The sequence below is a fragment of the Lepidochelys olivacea genome (assembly GCF_965140295.1).
Source record: "Lepidochelys olivacea isolate rLepOli2 genome assembly, chromosome: 1".
NCBI classification, from domain to species: Eukaryota; Metazoa; Chordata; order Testudines; family Cheloniidae; genus Lepidochelys; species Lepidochelys olivacea.
Window position 1 is genome coordinate 352,207,932 of NC_140411.1, and position 20,033 is coordinate 352,227,964.

The 20,033-nt window shown below is 43.1% G+C and overlaps 1 protein-coding gene across 2 annotated transcripts in view; it reads right to left on the reverse strand.

The window, feature by feature from the left end:
• The window catches only part of PPP6R2 (protein phosphatase 6 regulatory subunit 2), a 156,263-nt gene that overhangs the window by 80,058 nt on the left and 56,172 nt on the right, over positions 1–20,033 (reverse strand). For both annotated transcript variants that reach the window (XM_084615637.1, XM_084615636.1), the window contains exon 3: positions 5,591–5,836. In XM_084615637.1, the coding sequence (XP_084471763.1) occupies positions 5,591–5,817 (227 nt within the window). In that variant the 5' untranslated portion in view covers positions 5,818–5,836. The remainder of the gene's footprint in view (positions 1–5,590; positions 5,837–20,033) is intronic.

The window sequence follows — 20,033 nt, forward strand, 5'->3', positions numbered from 1 at the left end:
CAAGGGGCACCGGGTCTGGGAGGGACACGGGGGCCAGCAGCAGCGAGGCACCAACCTGCAGAGTGCGCTCCAGGTCTAAAGAACTAATTTCCAGGACGACCAACAGGAGACGCCGCAGGGGCGAGTCTCGCCCCATTACAGGCAGGATGGTGGGAAGGGGAATGGACTGGAATTGAATGACATAACCCAGTCTCACAGTGCTTTGGACCCACTTGTCCATAGTTATCGACTCCCAAGGCTTGTGGAAGTGGGACAGTCTAACCCCAGACTAAGGGGAAACGACTTGAAACACAACGACTGGAATGCCGACATTGGAGAGTCAGACTGGCTGCTTTCCTGAAGCTGGTGAAGGATGGGCTGACTAAATAAAATTGGCACCAGAAGACCTTCTCCTATGAAACTTCTGCCCCTTTCTGGAGAAAGCCTGATGTCTAGCGGGATAATATGATCTAAGGAAACGCTGAAGGAGATATTGCTGTTGTCACCCCAAGAAGTGATGCCTCCACTACCAGTGTAAACCCCCCCCCAATGAACACACCACATAGCTTGAAAGGACTTATAGGTGTGTAATGTTTGGTCAGTTATCTCTGAAAACTGAAACTGGGCGTCAAAGGTAGGGTTCTCAATCATCTTTTGGACCTAAGAAACTATACCAGAGTTCTGCAACCATGAAGACCTTCTCCTTGTTACAGCAGAGGCTATAATTCTAGAGGAAGGGTCACCATGTCCAAAACTGACTGCAGTGATGTCCTCACCACTAGATGGCCTTCTGCAATGAAAGCCTTAAAACTCTTTCCTAGAGGATTCTGGCAACTTACCTGTAAATTTTGCCATTGATTTCCAATTTACAAAGTCATAGTTTGATAAGAGTGCTTGCTTATTGGTAACATGCATTTGTAAGAATAAGGTAGAATACATTTTCCTCCCCAGCAAGTCCAATCTTTTAGAATCCTTGTCCTTGGTGTCAATTTATATCTCCCCTGTATCAACCTCTCATTAGCCACCATTACGACAAGAGAGTTCGATGCCAGGTACAAGTGGAAGCACTTGAAACCATGCAGAGGCACATAGTATCTCTTATCGGTATGCTTTGCTGTGGGTGTTAAGGGCACTGGGATGTTCCAAAAAGTTTTTGCCAGTTCCAAGATCACTTCATTTATCCTCCCTGGATCTGAGGATTGCAGAATATCCAGCAACTTGTGTGTGTTCTCCTGAACAAACTTAGCCTGAATACCCAAGGCTGAAGCCATGCATCTCAGAAGGTCCTGGTAGGATTTAAAATCCCACGGTGCAGGGGAGGAAGAGTCTGGCATTACAAAGTCATCTCCTGATGAAAGAGAGAAAAGAAGCGGAGCCAATGGAACCTCCAGTGGTGTCCATAACAGTTCAGGCTGAACCAGTTCCACAGGAGCAACCGCTGAACTGTGGTTGCAGCAATGGAGGTTCCAAAGTCCAGCACAAAGGACACCTCAATTCTGACAAAGATAAAGTAGTCGGTGCCTGAAACACTGATAAAGGCCTCGCACTCGACACTCGCACTGGAGCAGACGTCAGCACCAAAGTCGAAGCCGGCACATTCCCACACACAAAGTGTGCACTGGAGTCATCATCGGCACTGAAGATTATACCTCCACTGACCCTCAGTGCTGAAAAGGCAGCCCCAGTGCTGAACTGAGGTTAGCAGGGAGAGGTCCAGAAGATGGCATCAACAATAACGGCAGGTGTGCAATCAGTTCAGACAGCACTGAGGATACCGAAGCAGCAGCAACCACAGCCAGATGTTCCTGAATTAAAGGAGAATCAGGAACAGACAGGCAAAGTAAGTCCAATGGTGGTGTGGAAACCGCTGGTGCCAACACCTACATCATCAGTACTGGACTCAACAGATGCCCCACAAACGGTACCAGTGTTAACGATACGGAGTCCACTTACTCTCACCTTGGCCCTGCTCTATCTCACGTGCTTGATGAATCATGGTACTGGTCTACACTCCTCTTAGATGGGAAGGAGGAATACCTCCTAGCTCTGGAATGGCCCCAGTCCATTTTATGAGATCTTTGTCTAGGAGGATCAGAGAAAGGAAAATAATCTCTCTTCCTCCTAGGACAGAAATCTGAATCTGGCCAAACAGCCGCCAGTGCCAACTCAGACATCCTCAAGGGGCAGCTGACAATCTGTGGAGGTCGCCAGTAGCACAGTGGGCCTCATGGCCTGCTCCAGAAGGTGCTGCTACAAACAAGTCCCTCGCCAGCTGAGTTCCTTTCTTGAATGATCTGCAGATGGAGAACCTTTCTTTAACGTGCCCTTCTCCCAGGCACAACAAACATTGCATGTAGGGTTCACTAGTGGGGATAACCACCCCACACAATGGACAATGTGGGCATCTGTGACAGCATGCTATCAGCGGCACCCTAGTCACTTACAGTGCTGCACCCTGGAGAAGGCTGCAGGCCCAGCTGAGGGCAATTACATGCTTTCTGGTGTGGGATTGTGAGCACCTGGGTGACACTCACAGGGCTAACAAGGTAACTGGGGAGAATACAAAGAGAAAACAGGAAGCAAGAGGGAGCTCGAGAGGTGCTCAGAAGAAAACTCAAAGGGTGAGCCTGGGCTGGGGAGTGAGGGCTCCAGGGAAGCCTGTCTTGGCTATAAGCCTGTTGCACAGTATTGTTATGTAAGAGGGGAATAAATGCACACCTTGGTGAAAGCTAAATGGCCTGGTGTGCGTTTGTGACTGCAAAACCATCTGAACTAGCTAAGCAGAGAGGTTCACTGGGTAGTGACAGAGGCACCTTGTGACAGCGTGACACCAGATAACTATCTATGTTAACTAACTACTATTCACTAAAGCTAAGGGTACTACTAAACTATACTATTAACTATATACAACGAAGTCCCAGAAAGACCAAGATAGAGAACTGTGAGGTGCATTACTACATAGAACACTCCAACTCTAGCTACAGACGGTGAGAATTAATTAAGAAGGGTCGGGGTGGCACTGTCCTTAAATAGTCAGAGAAGGGGCTATTGGGAGAGAGGAGGCGAGCGCCACCCCTATGGGTTCTGATAGGCAAAGTCCTCTAGCTCTGGGCATGTTAAGTGGAAAACACATCTGCAAGCACTCAAAAACCCCACAAACTGCTGAGCAGTTCCACTTCCACCTAGGTGAGGCTCTGTGAAAACTCCAAGTAGCATTTGCTTCTCAGATGACTTTAGCCAGGTATGCTGCTGCTCCCTTCAGCCTGATCTTCTGGCAGTTCTTGTCTCAGTAAAGCTATTTCAGTTGGGGGGAGGATGATTTTTTACCAAAATAGTTTTATACTGAACCAACCCCTAATGTGAACACAATGATATGGGAATCGCTATGCAGGTATAAAGCATCTTAATACTGGTATAACTGTATCCGCAATAGGGGGGTTGCAGCACTTTAATTATACTGGTATAGTTAAAGTAATACAACTTTTGTGTGTAGACAAACCGTTATACTAAATTTAGCTTCAGGAATAAATCACCCAGAGAGAAAGGAGAGAGGAAGTTTACTAAATAGCTCTCAGATTAGCGGATAACTTTGCACGAAGACAAAGAACAGGAGTACTTTTTTTTTTCCTGTTCTTTTTGTGGATACAGACTAACACAGCTGCTACTCTGAAACCTGTCATAAGACAAACACTGTCTGATATTACACACTTCACCCAAGTTTGCACTAACACAAAGACTGTATTATATATACACTTCACCCATGCTGAAAGATGTGCTTTCTGAAAGTATGGGAATGGTTCGGAGGTTGGAAGGCAAACCACACTACACAAAGGCAAATGCACACAATCTAAAACTCATAAGAGTTCATGGAAACAGTTTAAGATGAGTAGACAACAATGAGCATATATCATGATCTTTCTTATTTATAACTCTCACTCTCTTCACCCTTAGTTTAGAGTCATCCCTGGCTGTTACATCTAGTTTAGACTATGAACTCCTTGGGATAGTAACCTGCCATTGTTTTGTCTGTGAAACATCATGCACGTTTAATGGCACGGTTTAAATAAACCTTAAAATTCTACAGATCCCTTTGCAAACAAGGTGCAGGTCTAAGAAGAGGTTTTCTCTTCCATCTCTCAGCAAAAAGATTAGATGTACTAACTGTCCGGTGATGATGCTGAGCAGTGATGCTGACGACAACCACAAAAAAAATGAAAAGAAAAAGAACTAGGTCTGGTTAAATGGAGCAATTACAGTGCTCTGCACTGACACATGAAACTCATGGATTTATTTTCTTGGCACTGATACCCTCACTCATACCCTCAGAACATGCTTAGACCCTAGTTTGCCTCCCATTGCTCAACATCACTCCATCTCATTAAGCAGTAGCACTAACAGATGCCTAAAGCAAATCCTGCCCAGTCCTCCTTCAGCCAGAAAGGGGAAAAATGGGTGGAGGGCTCCATTAAGAACTCTGAAGATTAGCCTCACCAGTGCATATTATTCTGGAATGTAAAAGAACAATGGAGAATGCCATAATAATGTTGCCTGTTAAACTTTGATACTACAAGTTATTTGATATAAATCTTCATTCGTAAAATAATGACAATCTAATAATGCATTCCTGGTCCCTTCTGACTTCACAGATTTTATAGCAGAAATATTACAACAGTAGTTACAACATGGTAACTTTTCACATTGTTTCATGACATTCACATGCCTGAATATATTCACACAAAAATATATTTCACTATCTTACATACTCATTAAGTTAACACAGTCACTATAGACAGTTAACTTAATACGTATGTAAGATAGTGAGAAACAGATTTCTAGTGACAATGGTAATAACCAACCCCTGATCAAACCCCAGGAGCACAGTCACATACACTTGCAGATGTACATCAAGATTTCTGACATAAATGTTAAAGAAAAAAAAACAGCAAATTCCCCAACTTCAAAACAAAGGAGTTTGGTCACATTATAAGAGTAATAAGTCAAGCATGCATATGTAAATACAATTCAATACAATAACCAAACACAAATTTTAAGCAAACACTACAAAAAGAAACAAGCTCTTTCCACACACCATAATCCAAAAGTGCATTCACTATTTTAGTTCACCCTCCAGTAATTCTGCAATTTCTATGTATGCAGAACTTCACAAATTCGAGGACTTTATTCCTGGGAGAGGTCCTGATATTTTACGGACTGTACTGATTTTAAGTCAATGGCCCTCAATGAACCTATACCTCAATGAGCATCATTAATGTCATTTTTGGGATTCTGACTGCAGAATGATGGCCTAGGAGAGATTCTGAAACGCAACTGAACTCTCTGCTGCCAGAGTTTCCAATTAAAAGAAACAAGAGATGAATTTTTAGTTAAAACATTGCATACAAACTCAATGGAGTAATATGAAAAACAGAGCAAGAAACAGAACATTGTGATGTAATATTCACTGTGAATCACAAAATAGTCAAATCAGCCTGAACCTCAAGGCCTTTTTCCAAGGCAGGAGGTTTCATCAGCCTTGTACCAGAGAAGAATTTCTGCAGCCAATTCTTCAATTCATTTTTCTTCCCATAAAAGAAAGAATCTGTGTACGTACTTGAAGCGGATCTTCTCATCCATGTCCACAGGGGGCTCATGTGTGATGAGGCTAACCAGCTCCTCCATGCAGTGCTGCTGGCAGATAAAGTCCAGCAGTTTGCGGTTCTGTGCCTTGCACTCCTGTAGGATGTCATCTTCATCCATCAGCTCGTGCAGTGTCACATCCTCCTTATCCAGCAGCTTGTCCACATGTGATGTTGTGTTCAAATCAAACTTCCAGAACATGATGATGGAACACACCCAGCTGCAATGCAAGAGAGTAAGTGTTAATACTCAGCCTCCACAAGTCAATCCTCAGCTACTTCTTCCCATATTGTGAAGATACAATAAGGGTCTTGTCAGGGTTCCTTATCCTGTCTCTGAAAAGGAAATAAAAATGAGTTAAATTATTTAAGCAAAATTAAATACACATTTCTGTGACTAAAAAAATTAATCAGCACCCTCCACTCTATCTATATCTGTCTGCCTTAAGGTTCAATCCTGCAAGGTACTAAGCATTCTGACCCCAATAAAGTAAAGTATTTAAGCATGTGCTTAATTTTAAGCAAAATAGTCCCACTGAAGTCAATATGAGTGCTCAAGTTAAGAAAGTGCTTAAATGTTTTGCTGTGCTTAAAGTGCTCTCTATCTTGCAGAATTAAGCACTTCCATTGTAAATATAGGGTTAATTTTTCAGGACATTAGTTATAAGGATCACAACCAAAGAAGTTAAATTGGTGAAATTTACTTATCAGTATTTTTTCCTACTCTGAAATGAGCACCTTCTGCTCCATGATAACTGGTTTATTGTTTTCTCATCTTTCAAGCAGAGAGAGAGGCTCCTTAAAAAACCCTCTTTCTAGCTACAAAATGGAAAGGGAAAGACTAAGAACCTTTTGTCTAATCATCATATCAGACAACGACAACATATCTATTTTAAAATGATAAAGAAATGCACTGAAGACCAGACAACCACACTGCAAAATTTTTTGAATGAAGCACTATGCTGGAAATGGCCACGTGTTTGAGTGAGTAAGCCCACAAAGAAGGAGATGGGATCTTTTATGATATTTTGTAGGCCTGAGAAACCCCTGAATTTATCCATCTGGAAACAGCAGATATGGTTGCTTTGCACCCTTTCTTAGGTCACACATCTACTCCTGAACTTGCATCTAATTTCCTGCAAGGATTAGTTAAGCATAAACAGAATTTGAATATCCTGACCATAATTAAAGTCCACAACTGATTAAAAGAAGGCAAATAGACTGGATCAAGTTAAAACCATTTATTCTGGAGGACAAAATTCTCATCTGGAAAAAATTTTCAGTACTCCAGATAGGTAAGGCACCTGATTTTACTAACTTCTGGTCAACATAATTGCTAACAGGAAAAACAATATTTTAATGGAAACCTACAGGGAAGCTCCTCTCTGTAAATGAAGGTTCAGAGATTACATCAAACCACAGTCATCTCAAGACGGCATCTCTACAGAGACACAGCATTCAGGAATTTGAAAATGTGGAGTTGCTGCCAAAACAGGTTAGACTTGGAACCAATATGCTCCAAGACTCCTAACACTGAGTCTTGGACCTTCAGGAAGCTGGGAATCAGACCCAATCGAGATCCCAGTTTAAGAGAAGGAATTTGAATAGATCCCTGGTTGTGAGGCCACATGGGATTTTTGTCTTTTAAAAATCACCATGAGGATCAAATTGTCAGAATCTCTTGAAATGTCCAGATTTGGGGACAGTTTCTAAGTTTACAAGCTCTTCTGAATAATTAATCTGGAATTAATTGAGAAACTTAACAGTATCAAGTCACCGGGACCAAATGGCATTCACCCAAGAGTTCTGAAATTGCAGAACTATTAACTATAGTTTGTAACCTGTCCTTTAAATCAGCTACTGTACCCAATGACAGGTTTCAGAGTAGCAGCCATGTTAGGCTATAGCTAATGTAACGCCAATATTTAATAAGGGCTCTAGAGGTGATCCTGGCAATTACAGACCAGTATGTCTAACGTCAGTACCGGGCAAATTAGTTGAAACAACAGTAAAGAATAAAATGGTCAGACACAAAAGAACATAAATTGTTGTGCAAAAATCAACATGGTTTCTGTAAAGGGAGATCATGTCTTACTAATCTAATAGAGTTCTTTAAGGGGGGTCAACAAACATGCAGACAAGGCGGATCCAGTGGACACAGTGTACTTAGATTTCCAGAAAGTCTTTGACAAGGTCCCTCACCAAAGGCTCTTATGTAAATTAAGTTGTCATGTGATAGGAGGGAAGATCCTTTCATGGACTGAGAACTGGTTAAAAGACAGGGAACAAAGGGTAGGAATAAATGGTAAATTTTCAGAATGGAGAGTGGTAACTAGTGGTATTCCCAAAGGGTCAGTCCTAGGACCAATCCTATTCAACCTATGATCTGGAGAAAGGGGTAAACAGTGAGGTGGCAAAGTCTGCAGATAATACTAAACTGCTCAAGATAGTTAAGACCAAAGCAGACTGTGAAGAACTTCAAAAAGATCTCACAAAACTAAGTGATTGGGCAACAAAATGGCAAATGAAATTTAATGTGGATAAATGTAAAGTCATGCACACTGGAAAAAATAACCCCAACTATACATACAATATGACAGGGGCTAATTTAGCTACAACTAATCAGGAGAAAGACCTTGGAGTCATCATGGCTAGTTCTCTAAAGACGTCCACGCAGTGTGCAGCAGCAGTCAAAAAAGCAAACGGGATGTTAGGAATCATTAAAAAAGGGATAGAGAATAAGACGGAGAATATCTCATTGCCCTTATATAAATCAATGGTACGCCCACATCTTGAATACTGCGTACAAATGGGGTCCCTTCATCTCAAAAAAGATAGACTGGCATTAGAAAATGTTCAGAAAAGGGCAACTAAAATGATTAGGGGTTTGGAACAGGTCCCATATGAGGAGAGATTAAAGAGGCTAGGACTTTTCAGCTTGGGAAAGAGGACACTAAGGGGGGATAGGATAGAGGTCTATAAAATCATGAGTGGTATGGAGAAAATGAATAAGGAAAAGTTATTTACTTGTTCCCATAATATAAGAACTAGGGGCCACCAAATGAAATTAATGGGTAACAGGTTTAAAACAAATAAAAGGAAGTTCTTCTTCACTCAGCGCACAGTCAACCTGTGGAACTCCTTGCCTGAGGAGGTTGTGAAGGCTAGGACTATAACAGGGTTTAAAAGAGAACTGGATAAATTCATGGAGGTTAAGTGCATTAATGGCTATTAGCCAGGATAGGTAAGAAATGGTGTCCCTAGCGTCCGTTTGTCAGAGGGTGGAGATGGATGGCAGGAGAGAGATCACTAGATCATTACCTGTTAGGTTCCCTCCCTCTGGGGCACCTGGCATTGGCCACTGTCGGTAGACAGGATACTGGGCCGGATGGACCTCCTGTGGTCTGACCCAGTATGGCCATTCTTATGTTCTTAATATTCATCGCTCTAACAGACAAAATCCCTCAGGTTCCAAGCCAAGAGTCTCAAAGTGCTTTAAATCTGGGAGTTTAAGAGGATCCTGGAATTGAATTTTTCCCAGTCCAGGACGTTCAAGAATGCTGAACTGACATATGCAGGAGTCTGAGAGACTATGGGTCTCTGCACCACTACTTTTCTGTTAACCACTTGAAGACTAAATTATTTAGTTCCCATTCTCATGTGCCCAAGCAGCATGTGCTTAGTCAGCTGACCTATAGGTTTCTCTTTTGCTAAAATGTATGTGATTTTAACTGAGATGCCTTAAGTTGTGAGCTCCCCAGAACAGACCTAAATGAGGCTTTGTAAAGCACCTAGTTGGTACTACTGTAAACAAGCCATCTAAGTAATAAGTCAACAAAACCTTTGGCCTCAGGAGCAAGAGAATTTTCCCTTGCTTCATTCAGAATTTTTAACTTCTATTTTCTTTCTCCAGCCTGGAAGTGCTAGTATGCAATAGATGTCTTACTGTTGTTTCTCATATGAATCGCAATCAAGTCCAGTGGAAATTTCATGAGTAGAGAGAAAACCAACTTCTTAACTGCTTAAAACCCTAGGACAGGGGTGGGCAAACTACAGCCCAGGGGCCGCATTCGGCCCTCCAGATGTTTTAATCCAGCCCTTGAGCTTCAGCCGGGGAACGGGGTCCAGGGCTTGCCCCGCGCAGCTCCCAAAAGCAGTGGAATGTCCCCCCTTGGGCTCCTACGCATAGGGGCAGCCAAGGGGCTCCACTCACAGGTCCCGCAGCTCCCATTGGATGGGAACCGCTACCAATCAGATCTGCAGGGATGGGGCCTGCGGACAGGACAGCACGCAGAGACACCTGGCCGCGCCTCCACATAGGAGCCGGAGAGGGGGACATGCCTCTGCTTCTGGGACCTGCCTGAGGTAAGCGCCGCCTGGAGCCTTCATAGAATCATAGAATATCAGGGTTGGAAGGAACCTCAGGTGGTCATCTATTCCAACCCCTGCTCAAAGCAGGATCAATCCCCAATTTTTGTCCCATATCCCTAAATGGCCCCCTCAAGGATTGAACTCACAACCCTGGGTTTAGCAGGCCAAAGCTCAAACCACTGAGCTATCCCTCTCCCCCCCTCCCTCTGATCCCCTCCTGCACCCCAACCACCTACCCCAGTCCTGATCCCCTCCCGCTCTCTGAACCCCTTGGTCCCAGCCTGGAGTTCCCTCCTGCATCCCCAACCCCACCCCAGACCCCGCACCTCCAGCCAGAGACCGCACCCCAACCCCCAATTTCGTGAGCATTCATGGCCCGCCATACAATTTCCATACCCAGATGTGGCCCTCAGGCCAAAAAGTTTGCCCAACCCTGCCCTAGGACATTGTTGGGATCAGCTTCCTGGAATAGAATTGTATAGAGCCAACTTGAGCTTATTCAGGTGCACAGAAAATAATCTGATACCTGATTCTGAACATAATCAGGATATTTTGTAGAGTACAAAAATGCATCACCACCGTGGAACAGTTTCCAAGTCCAGCAATTATCATAACAAAGAAACTAGAGCCTCTAAATAGCAAGTACTCGAAGAGTTCCCAGAAGAAATACAAATTGTAACATCCTTCTGGGCAACTGGTTTAGAACCACAAATGTCTCACAGAATGCCTAGAGGTGGGCCAGACCCTGAGAGGGCACTAAGGAATTCCTCTGAAAAATATATAAAGAAGTGAAGGATGCATGCAGCTGAAAGACCTCATCAATATGTGCAGACACTATTTCATAAGGATGGGCTATAAACGAGTTTTCTATGATCATCCTGCTTTCAACTGCCCATCAGAGACACCATCAGACTGATGAGAAAACAAGGACTGGGAGAGAAGTGAAGGCCTGCAATTGAAATGGAGCCACAACGTTACGAAGTGCAGGTAGTTTTGGTACTGCAGGCAAACTAGCACATGCATATAGTCTTCGTTGTGGGACAATGCAAATCCGGAGGAGAACTCTCTCTCAGAAAGACAGCACGTCACGAAGAATCGGGCATTGAACACCATCAATCAGCCTGGACAGAACCAGCACCGGTGAAGTCTGTCTGTTTCCTTTCCTTCCAAAAAGATTCCAGAATGAACACGCACACCCTCAGATCAGCACATCAGGCACAGATGCCATACATTTGGGATGTTATTCTGCCTTAACATTGCTGAGGTCACCGTTAAGGCGCTATGCGAGAGGGTAAGTTTCATGAAGTTGGGGTATGTATAACCTTTCAGTATCTGTTGGACATAAAAACATAAGCACAGCCATACTGGGTCAGACCAATGGCCCATCTAGTCCAGTTTCCTGTCTTCCAACAGTGGCCAATGCCAGATGCTTCTGAGGGAGGGAACAGAACAGGGCAATTTTCAAGTGATCCCTTCCGGCAGTCACAGGTTTAGGGACACCCAGAACATAGAGACAGAAGTGAAAGCCTTACGGAGCACTGGAGTGTGCTATAAACTGTGTTGTCGGCAATGTGAAGTGGCAAGGCAGCAGATGACCCTTAATTTGCCATTACCTCTACTTTTAAGGTTTTGAATTGATAGGGAGTGTTAATGCAGCCTTAATTGTCACTGAACTAAGTGTGGATGTGTTTATTTCCTAGGTGGGGTTTTCCAGAATTTTTCTCACACATACACACAGTCTTCTAGGGTCACAGTGGGGCAGATAAATGACTGAAATTTACCATAATTTAAAGATTATAATAGTTCAAGTTACAAAAGTCCTTACAGGATGTTTTCTCATTCTATGAATTAACTAAGCAGTTTAAAAAAACCTTAAAAATCAAAATCTGTCACATGCAATTTAGTCAACAGCAGGGTTTAAACCCTCAACCATCAGACTGACAACTCAGCTCTATACCACTTGAGCTGTACAGCAGTAATTGATAACCTCTATTTAGCTCAGCCCCTAGAGGAGGACTTGACACATTTTCCCACTGACTTACAAAATTGGTTGCTAGACAGCAGTAGCATCACAGAGATCAGGAATACAGGATTCTATTCCTGACTCTGGGGAAAAGTGTGGGGTTTAGTGGTTAGAGATTGAATGTTCTTTGGTTTTAATTTTGATTCAAAAAAGAAATCAGGAGAAGTGGGCAAAATCTTTAACTTTATCAGGGGGAAAATATCTGTGACTGCAGCTACTGTGTATTTAGAGGATAGGGGACAGGAGAATATGTGGTTATTATGAGTCAACAGAAGCTGTAGCGTAGATAAGGTTAGAGTGCAATCGTAAGAGGAGCTTTAAGCCTTTCTTTTTAAAAAATATCTAATTGAAATGGGGGCGGGGGGCACATAGAATGGAAACCTAGAGCACTATATGAATTTTTTATGGTGGTTTCATTAAAAGTGAATTGATATAGAATGATTAACAAGAGGTCAAAAATCACCCCTTTTGCCAATTTTTTTCCCATTGGATTTTCTCACTTTTGTTTGTTCCTCTTTTGCAAGAAACCTAACACACTCTGTGTGACTTGTCCTTTGGCTACGTTGTTGTTCATTATATATTAATTTCTAGAATATTTATTATACCTTGGTAATGTTTGCAGAGCATTTTATAATTTTTTAGCTGTAATAGAAACCATTTACACCCAGGCAACCCCCCTGAATTTGACAACAGATTAGCTATGGAATGAATGCTATCATTCACTTCTGGAGTGGAATGTGTCACATTCAGGGTATGTCTACACTACAAAGCTTACAGCGGTAGAACTGTACCAATGCAGTGGCGCCGCTGTAAGATCTCTCATGTAGTTGCCCTATGCCAACAGGAGAGAGCTCTCCCATCAACCCCCAATGAGCGGCAGGCAGTAGCTATGTGGGCAGGAGAAGCTCTCCTTGCTGACATAGCACACTGCCACTTATGTTGGCATAATTTGCGTTGCTGGGGGGGGGGGCACGGTGGAATATTCACACCCCTGAGCAACATAGGTTTTGCCAATATAGGTGGCAGTGTAGACATAGCTTAAGTTATTTGTGTGTGTATTATATGCATCCCTTTGTGCCCAACACACAGAGGATGGGAGTCTGTGATAACTCAGCTTGAGAGATTGTCTCTTTAGCACAAACTGAAGAGACTCACACTTTTGGCTCTGGAGGTCATAAATTCAATCCCTGGTCATAGAGTGCAAGGCCAGGAGGGACTACCAGAGCATCTAGTCTGACCTTCTGTAGATCACAGCCAACTGACACGACCCACTCACCAAATACAGCTACTGAAATTAGACCAAAGTATTATAGTCTATGGACTATAAGGTGGATAGAAAGCTGGCTAGATCGGGCTCAACGGGTAGTGATCAATGGCTCCATGTCTAGTTGGCAGCCGGTATCAAGCGGAGTGCCCCAAGGGTCAGTCCTGGGGCCAGTTTTGTTCAATATCTTCATTAATGATCTGGAAGATGGTGTGGATTGCATCCTCAGAAAGTTTGCAGATGACACTAAACTGGGAGGAGTGATAGATATGCTGCAGGATAGGGATAGGATACAGAGGAACCTGGACAAATTAGAGGATTGGGCCAAAAGAAATCTGATGAGGTTCAACAAGGACAAGTGCAGACTCCTGCACTTAGTATGAAAGAATCCCATGCACTGCTACAGACTAGGGACCGAATGGCTAGGCAGCAGTTCTGTGGAAAAGGACGTAGGGGTGACAGTGGACGAGAAGCTGGATATGAGTCAACAGTGTGCCCTTGTTGCCAAGAAGGCTAACAGTATTTTGGGCTGTATAAGTAGGAGCATTGCCAGCAGATTGAGGGACATGATCATTCCCCTCTATTCGGCACTGGTGAGGCCTCATCTGGAGTAGTGTGTCCAGTTTTGAGCCCCACACTACAAGAAGGATGTGAAAAAATTGGAAAGAGTCCAGCGGAGGGCAACAAAAGTGATTAGGAGTCTGGAGCACATGACTTGTGAGGAGAGGCTGAGGGAACTGGGATTATTTAGTCTGTAGAAGAGAAAATGAGGGGGGATTTGATGGCTGCTTTCAACTACCTGAAAGGGGGTTCCAGGGAGGATGGATCTAGACTGTTCTCAGTGGTAGCAGATGACAGAGCGAGGAGTAATGGTCTCGAGTTGCAGTGGGGGAGGTTTAGGTTGGATATTAGGAAAAACTTTTTCACTAGGAGGGTGGTAAATCACTGGAATGGGTTACCTAGCAAGGTGGTAGAATCTCCTTCCTTAGAAGTTTTTAAGGTCAGGCTTGACAAAGCCCTGGCTGGAAGGATTTAATTGGGGATTGGTCCTGCTTTGAGCAGGGGGTTGGACTAGATGACTTCCTGAGGTCCCTTCCAACCCTGATATTCTATGATTCTATATTATCTGAAATGCAGGGCAACCGAGTAGCTGAGATTTGGGTCTACCATGTTATGATTCTGTTTAACCTCCATTAATCTATTTGTAAAATGGGGTGGAACCGCAGACCAGACTGCCTTTTACAGTTGGGGTTTATCAATAACAAGGTTGGTGAGGTGCATTAGAATGTAAACCACAGTTAGAGATGAAATCTGAACTCATGGTCTCTGTTTGCAGCTCAGGGAACTTTCCCCTAGTCTACAAGAAGTTTTGGTGGAGGAGTGTCTCTGTCCATCACCACCAAGCCCCTGATGGAGGTTTTTAGATAAGTAGATAAGTTACATCGTCACTGCTAACTATAACCAATTTGTTTTGGCATAGTTCTTTACAATAATCAAGAAAAACTGACACACAAAAACCACATTACCTATTTGTAACTGATTAATCAGCATGTGAAAAGCCACACGGGGAAAACTGCACAGATCCAGAGCATTTTAGATTTCTTGCAATGGACACCCGAAGAAAGGGGACACAATCCAGTGACAACTTAATAAAGGGCTATTTGGGAACTCATCAGTCTCTGTGTATCAACCCAATTTTCATCAAACCACCATGACAAATTCAAATAGTACTTAACGTTTACATTCTGTGTTTATTTTTTGCCATTTTAATTAGATTTTTAAAAAAACGCCACAAAATAAATGTTTATACATGCTTGTTATACTGAACATTTTGACTCAACCTTAACTATTGAGTTGTGACCAAAGCCTCCATAATATTAAATACAGCAATATTAAATCACAATACAGCAAGATGGAGTTACAAAGATAGCATGGGTATGGCATGACTGCAACAGTGAGCCAAGATGCCCTGGCCCACCACAGAAATGGTGAAATAAAGGACAGGAAAAAAAAAGGGATGGGATTTTTGAAGAAAACAATATGTTTGCCATAAAACACAGAAATGGCTAACATACATACCAATCTTCAAAAGTGCAGAGTAATACGCATCCCAAGAGTACTCTCCACATTGAAGTTATAGGCTAAAAAGCTGTTTGGAAACCTGCTCCCCCGGACTGGCCCTGCCTCCCACAAACAATTTCAGCTACATGATTACCACCTATTTCTTCTGTGCTCTCAACTGCTCTGAAAGGGTGAAGAGTCTGTATTTTAATGGCCTCAAACTCCTTGCCTTTCCTGTTGCTCTGCTGTCTGCTATAAAACAAGTGACAGCCAGGCCTCCTGATATTCCTACCTCATACCATTCTGAATTAATGGCCCAGATCAGCCTCAACTGGCTTACTCTTTCCTCTGTTCCAGAACCAGCCTATTCTGCATCATATCTCAAGCCCATCGTTGAAGTAAGAAAAACAAACAAATTTCAGGATTTGCTTCCTGGTTGCCCCCTCAATCCACAGAAATGGATAAATCAGTTTTCTAACATTGAAGGAAAGAGTTCTGAGCCACGTTTCACTCAGGGCTCCAGTCTCCAGGCCCTAGCAAAACAGAGAGAAATCAAGTCTCGCTTATTATTAAGCAGTAAGTTGTCCTACCCAGAGACACTTTATTTATTCCACAGTGACAATTTGCCCTGTGACACGGAGAAAAGATGAGGGTTACAGCGATATCATCAGAGAGTTACTCAGCTAGGTATGAAAAAATCTTGGAGTTTCACTTAAGTATTTTGTTTATTTTAAAATAATACTGGCCACGTTATCAATTTTATGGTATGACAGAAGACATGAGTCTTAAGCAAGGATTTAACTGTCCCTTTCCTAAATTAATTGCTGTAACTGTGGCAAGTTATACAAATAAAGGAAGAGCTTATGTTAAATTGTGAAAGAATCACATAATTGCATTTTCATTCTCTTTCACTGGCACAAATAATAGGAGGAGGAGAATTCTAAACTAAATTTTGCACCTGAAGTGACACATTTTAGAGTTGAGCTATTCATTTCAAAAGCAACAATTGATGGATGGACTATCAAGGCTGTAATAAAAGTAATATAATCAAAGATTTCCCCCCCAGCCCATCTTCCCCAAAGGGCTTTTATTTCCCTTTGTCGTAGTGCTTCAGAGAGGAGAGATTACGGTACTTTCCTAAACCTGGGATAACAGATCCACCCTTGACAGACCATCCCCATAAGGTTCATCTTTTGGTAACTTGTGCAGTCTCAAGAGTGGCAGAAAGAGAGATAGTGGAAACAGACAGAATTTGAAATCTGGGTTTTCTAGAGGAAATTAATCAGTGGTTCAATCAAAGAGTGCAATAGAAATACATCTTGAAGTAAGCGTAAGCCCTGAAACATAAATTCTTGTATCAGAGGCCCAGTCTGAGGCCTGAAGCCTGAACCAAAGTAAAGCCTGAAACAAAGTACCTCCAGGCAGTGATAAGCAAAGCAGGGCTGTGAGCCAGAGGCAGGTCCCACTCACAGAAGTTGGCAAGAAAAGGTTGTTAGAGACACGTGCACACACACACACAAGGGCTAATGAGAGGAAAATTGTGCCAAGATGGCAGCAAGACACTCCATAGACGTAACAAGGAACAGGCAGGCGCATCTTAAAGACAGGGTCAAAAGGACAACATGATGGATAGATTCGTTTGAACTATGATGAGTAATCTTTCCTGCAACTGTATAAAAGTAGGTCCCGGAGCACATATCTTTGTCCAGCCTAGGGGGCAGTGGAGTGTCCCGCCACTGACTGAGCTGTGTCCATTGCCAGGGAGCACAAATTCATAGTATGCCCTGCAGAGTCTGTAGGAACTATTACTGTGCTTCGTTTGACAATAAACCTGCCTTGGGTTCCTTCGTACCTTACTAGAGTCTGTGGTTTTTGGGAGTTCTCTCGGGGTCTACTGTGTTAACTATCTGCGCAGAGCTGGGGCAGCACACAGAGGGAACACGCATGCACGCGTCATCGAACAAGAGCGGAGCACCACACCGGTAGCTACCGACAACACATCTTAACCAAATTCTTCCTCAAAATTATTTTGGCTCTCTCTGGGAGTTTCTTTGGTACACCAGGGGCTATATTTAACAACACTTCAGCCAGTAAAAGCTACTCAAGATCACATCATTTTCAATTCGATTTTTCTGTTTTCCTCCAGTGATACATGGAGAACCCCCTTCTCTGGTCTTCATAAGGATACACACCTCTAGAAAGCCAAAACAGGGACTTCACCTTTCCCCCACCCCATATGAAATTCTCCAAGCTTTTTTATAAAATACAGATATTACTTTATTCCCACAGTAACAGATGTTCTGATTGTAAAATACAGTTAAGCTGTTTTCTTAACTAATGAGAACTTGTGTACAGAATTTTCCATTTCTGGCTTTGACCAGCTCTCTCAGGCTGGATTCCTCCTCAGACATTACCTCATCCTCAATCAAAATTCTGAAGTCTACTATGTTTGGACGAGGGCTAATATGGGGAAATTAAGCTTTTCAAAGAGGAGGGGCCCTCCCACACAGGGGTCAGTGAGATGTGACACTAGATGGTACACAGAAGGGGCAGCTGAAATTTGAGTCTCTACAGAGACTTTAATACTGTTGGTTTAAATCAAAGTGATTACTGCCCTGTGGCATTCCCCTGGTGTTATCTGGACCAGTGAACTGTTAGGTCACTCCAATCCTCGACTCTGGGAGCCAGCCTTACCCTACTCTGCTGTGAGAACCACCACTTCTGGGCTGCTCACACACAGCCTTTGGCATATAAGCTGCTCCTTGGATTGTGCAACCAAATTACACTAGCCAATATCTCCGCTCCAAGACACAACCCTAGGAACCTCAGTCTCGCAGTGTCCAGTTATGCCTGCTGGACACTGCAAGCTTACATGAGTTTGTCAATTTAACAAAGGAATTGATATGTACCAGGCTTGTTATCCCAAGGGGAATCTCTGACACGCTTCAAACCAAATGCACTGCTTCAGGTAGAATAAACAAATTTATTAACTACAAAGATAGATTTTAAGTGATTATAAGTCAAAGCACAACAAGTTGGATTTGGTCAAATGAAATAAAAGCAAAACGCATTCTAAGCTGATCTTAACACTTTCAGTGCCCTCACAAACTTAGATGCTTCTCACCACAGGCTGGCTGGTTGCCCTTCAGCCAGGCTCTCCCCTTTGATCAGCGCTTCAGTCACTTGGTGGTGGTGGTGTCTGTAGATGTAGGTGGAAGAGAGAGGAAGAGCATGGCAAACATCTCTCCCTTTTATCATGTTCTTTCTTCCCTTTTGGCTTTGCCCCCCCTGTTCCCCCTTCAGGGTCAGGTGAGCATTATCATCATAGTCCCTGACTGACCAAGAGAAGGGGGGTGACTCACTAGAGTCTGACAGATCCTTTGTTGCTGCCTAGGCCAGTGCCCTTTGTTCCTGTGAGGCTGGGCTGGGTTTGTCCCATACATGCCCTGATGAGGTGTGAACTGCCCCTCTGCTTTTGTAAAGTTTTTGTCTGGGCTTATTTTAAGCCATGAGGACACATTTTCAGCCTCATAACTATATACGTGAAATTAAAACCTATAACATTACTATAACATCACTATAACAACAATGCTCAGTGCATCATGAGCATTCCGAAGACACCCGACTTGACAAACTTTGCATTAGATACCACATAATCATATTATAAGGATGAACATGGGGGTGCAGGATGTTCCCACGAGGCACAGAATGTCATGCACCAATCTAGTGAATGCGGCTTCTCTTTCTGCCAGAGGCTGTTTACAGATTCAGGCAGATGTCACTGCACCGTTTACATTCAGGTCATATTTTCAAGTTCTTCTTCCCAACCCTAAGAACCAGACAATTTTTTTAAAATAAATGTACATTAAGAATCTGATGTTATCACCTGATTCTGGGAAGCAAGAGCTCCAGACATGTGCCTGTTGTGCTTATGCCTTAATTTGACCCTGCTCCCAGATGTATCAGAACTCCAGTGAAGGAGAGCCCAACCTGAGAAGCCCAGCATAGTGTACAAGCTTATATTTTGAATATCTGCACAATCTACCATGAGGTGTCTCCAGTGGGCAGAGCTTGAGAGAGTACCAGTATTCTCCACAACCCCAAATCAAGCCCTGCACAAGGTTGACAGCAAGAGACTGGTAAATAAAGTAACTGACCTCTCAAAATCTTTTCCAGTCCCACACTCTATGATTCCATGATTAATTTCTAAAGGAGAGGTTGCAAGCGCATATAGCTGGAAACATATTAAAGTGTTATTGTTTGTTCTCTTAATTAAAGAAATGTCTGGTGTTCGGAAAAATTGCTTCTATGACCTTTCTATCAATGCTGCCAGCCTCAATAGTGTGTTGGTTTGCTTCTTCCACAACCATGTTCCTGCCTTCTTCCATGTCCCGCTTACACTTGGAATGAACTCAATGATCCACAAGGCTGTAAGCTCTTTGGGGAGCAGGGACGGTCTTCTTTTGTTCTGTGTATGTTACAGTGACTAGCACAATGGGATCTTGGGCCATGACTAGAGCTCCTACGCTCTACAGTAATACTAATAAAATTAGTCTTGTTCAAATTCCTTCTTCGCACCCTCTTCTACTGTGAGATGTACACGAAATGAGCCATCTAATTATTGATGGGTACAGGTGCAGTTAGGGATCAGTTGTGTATACAGAAAACCCCTAACAAAGAATATACATTCCAACCATCA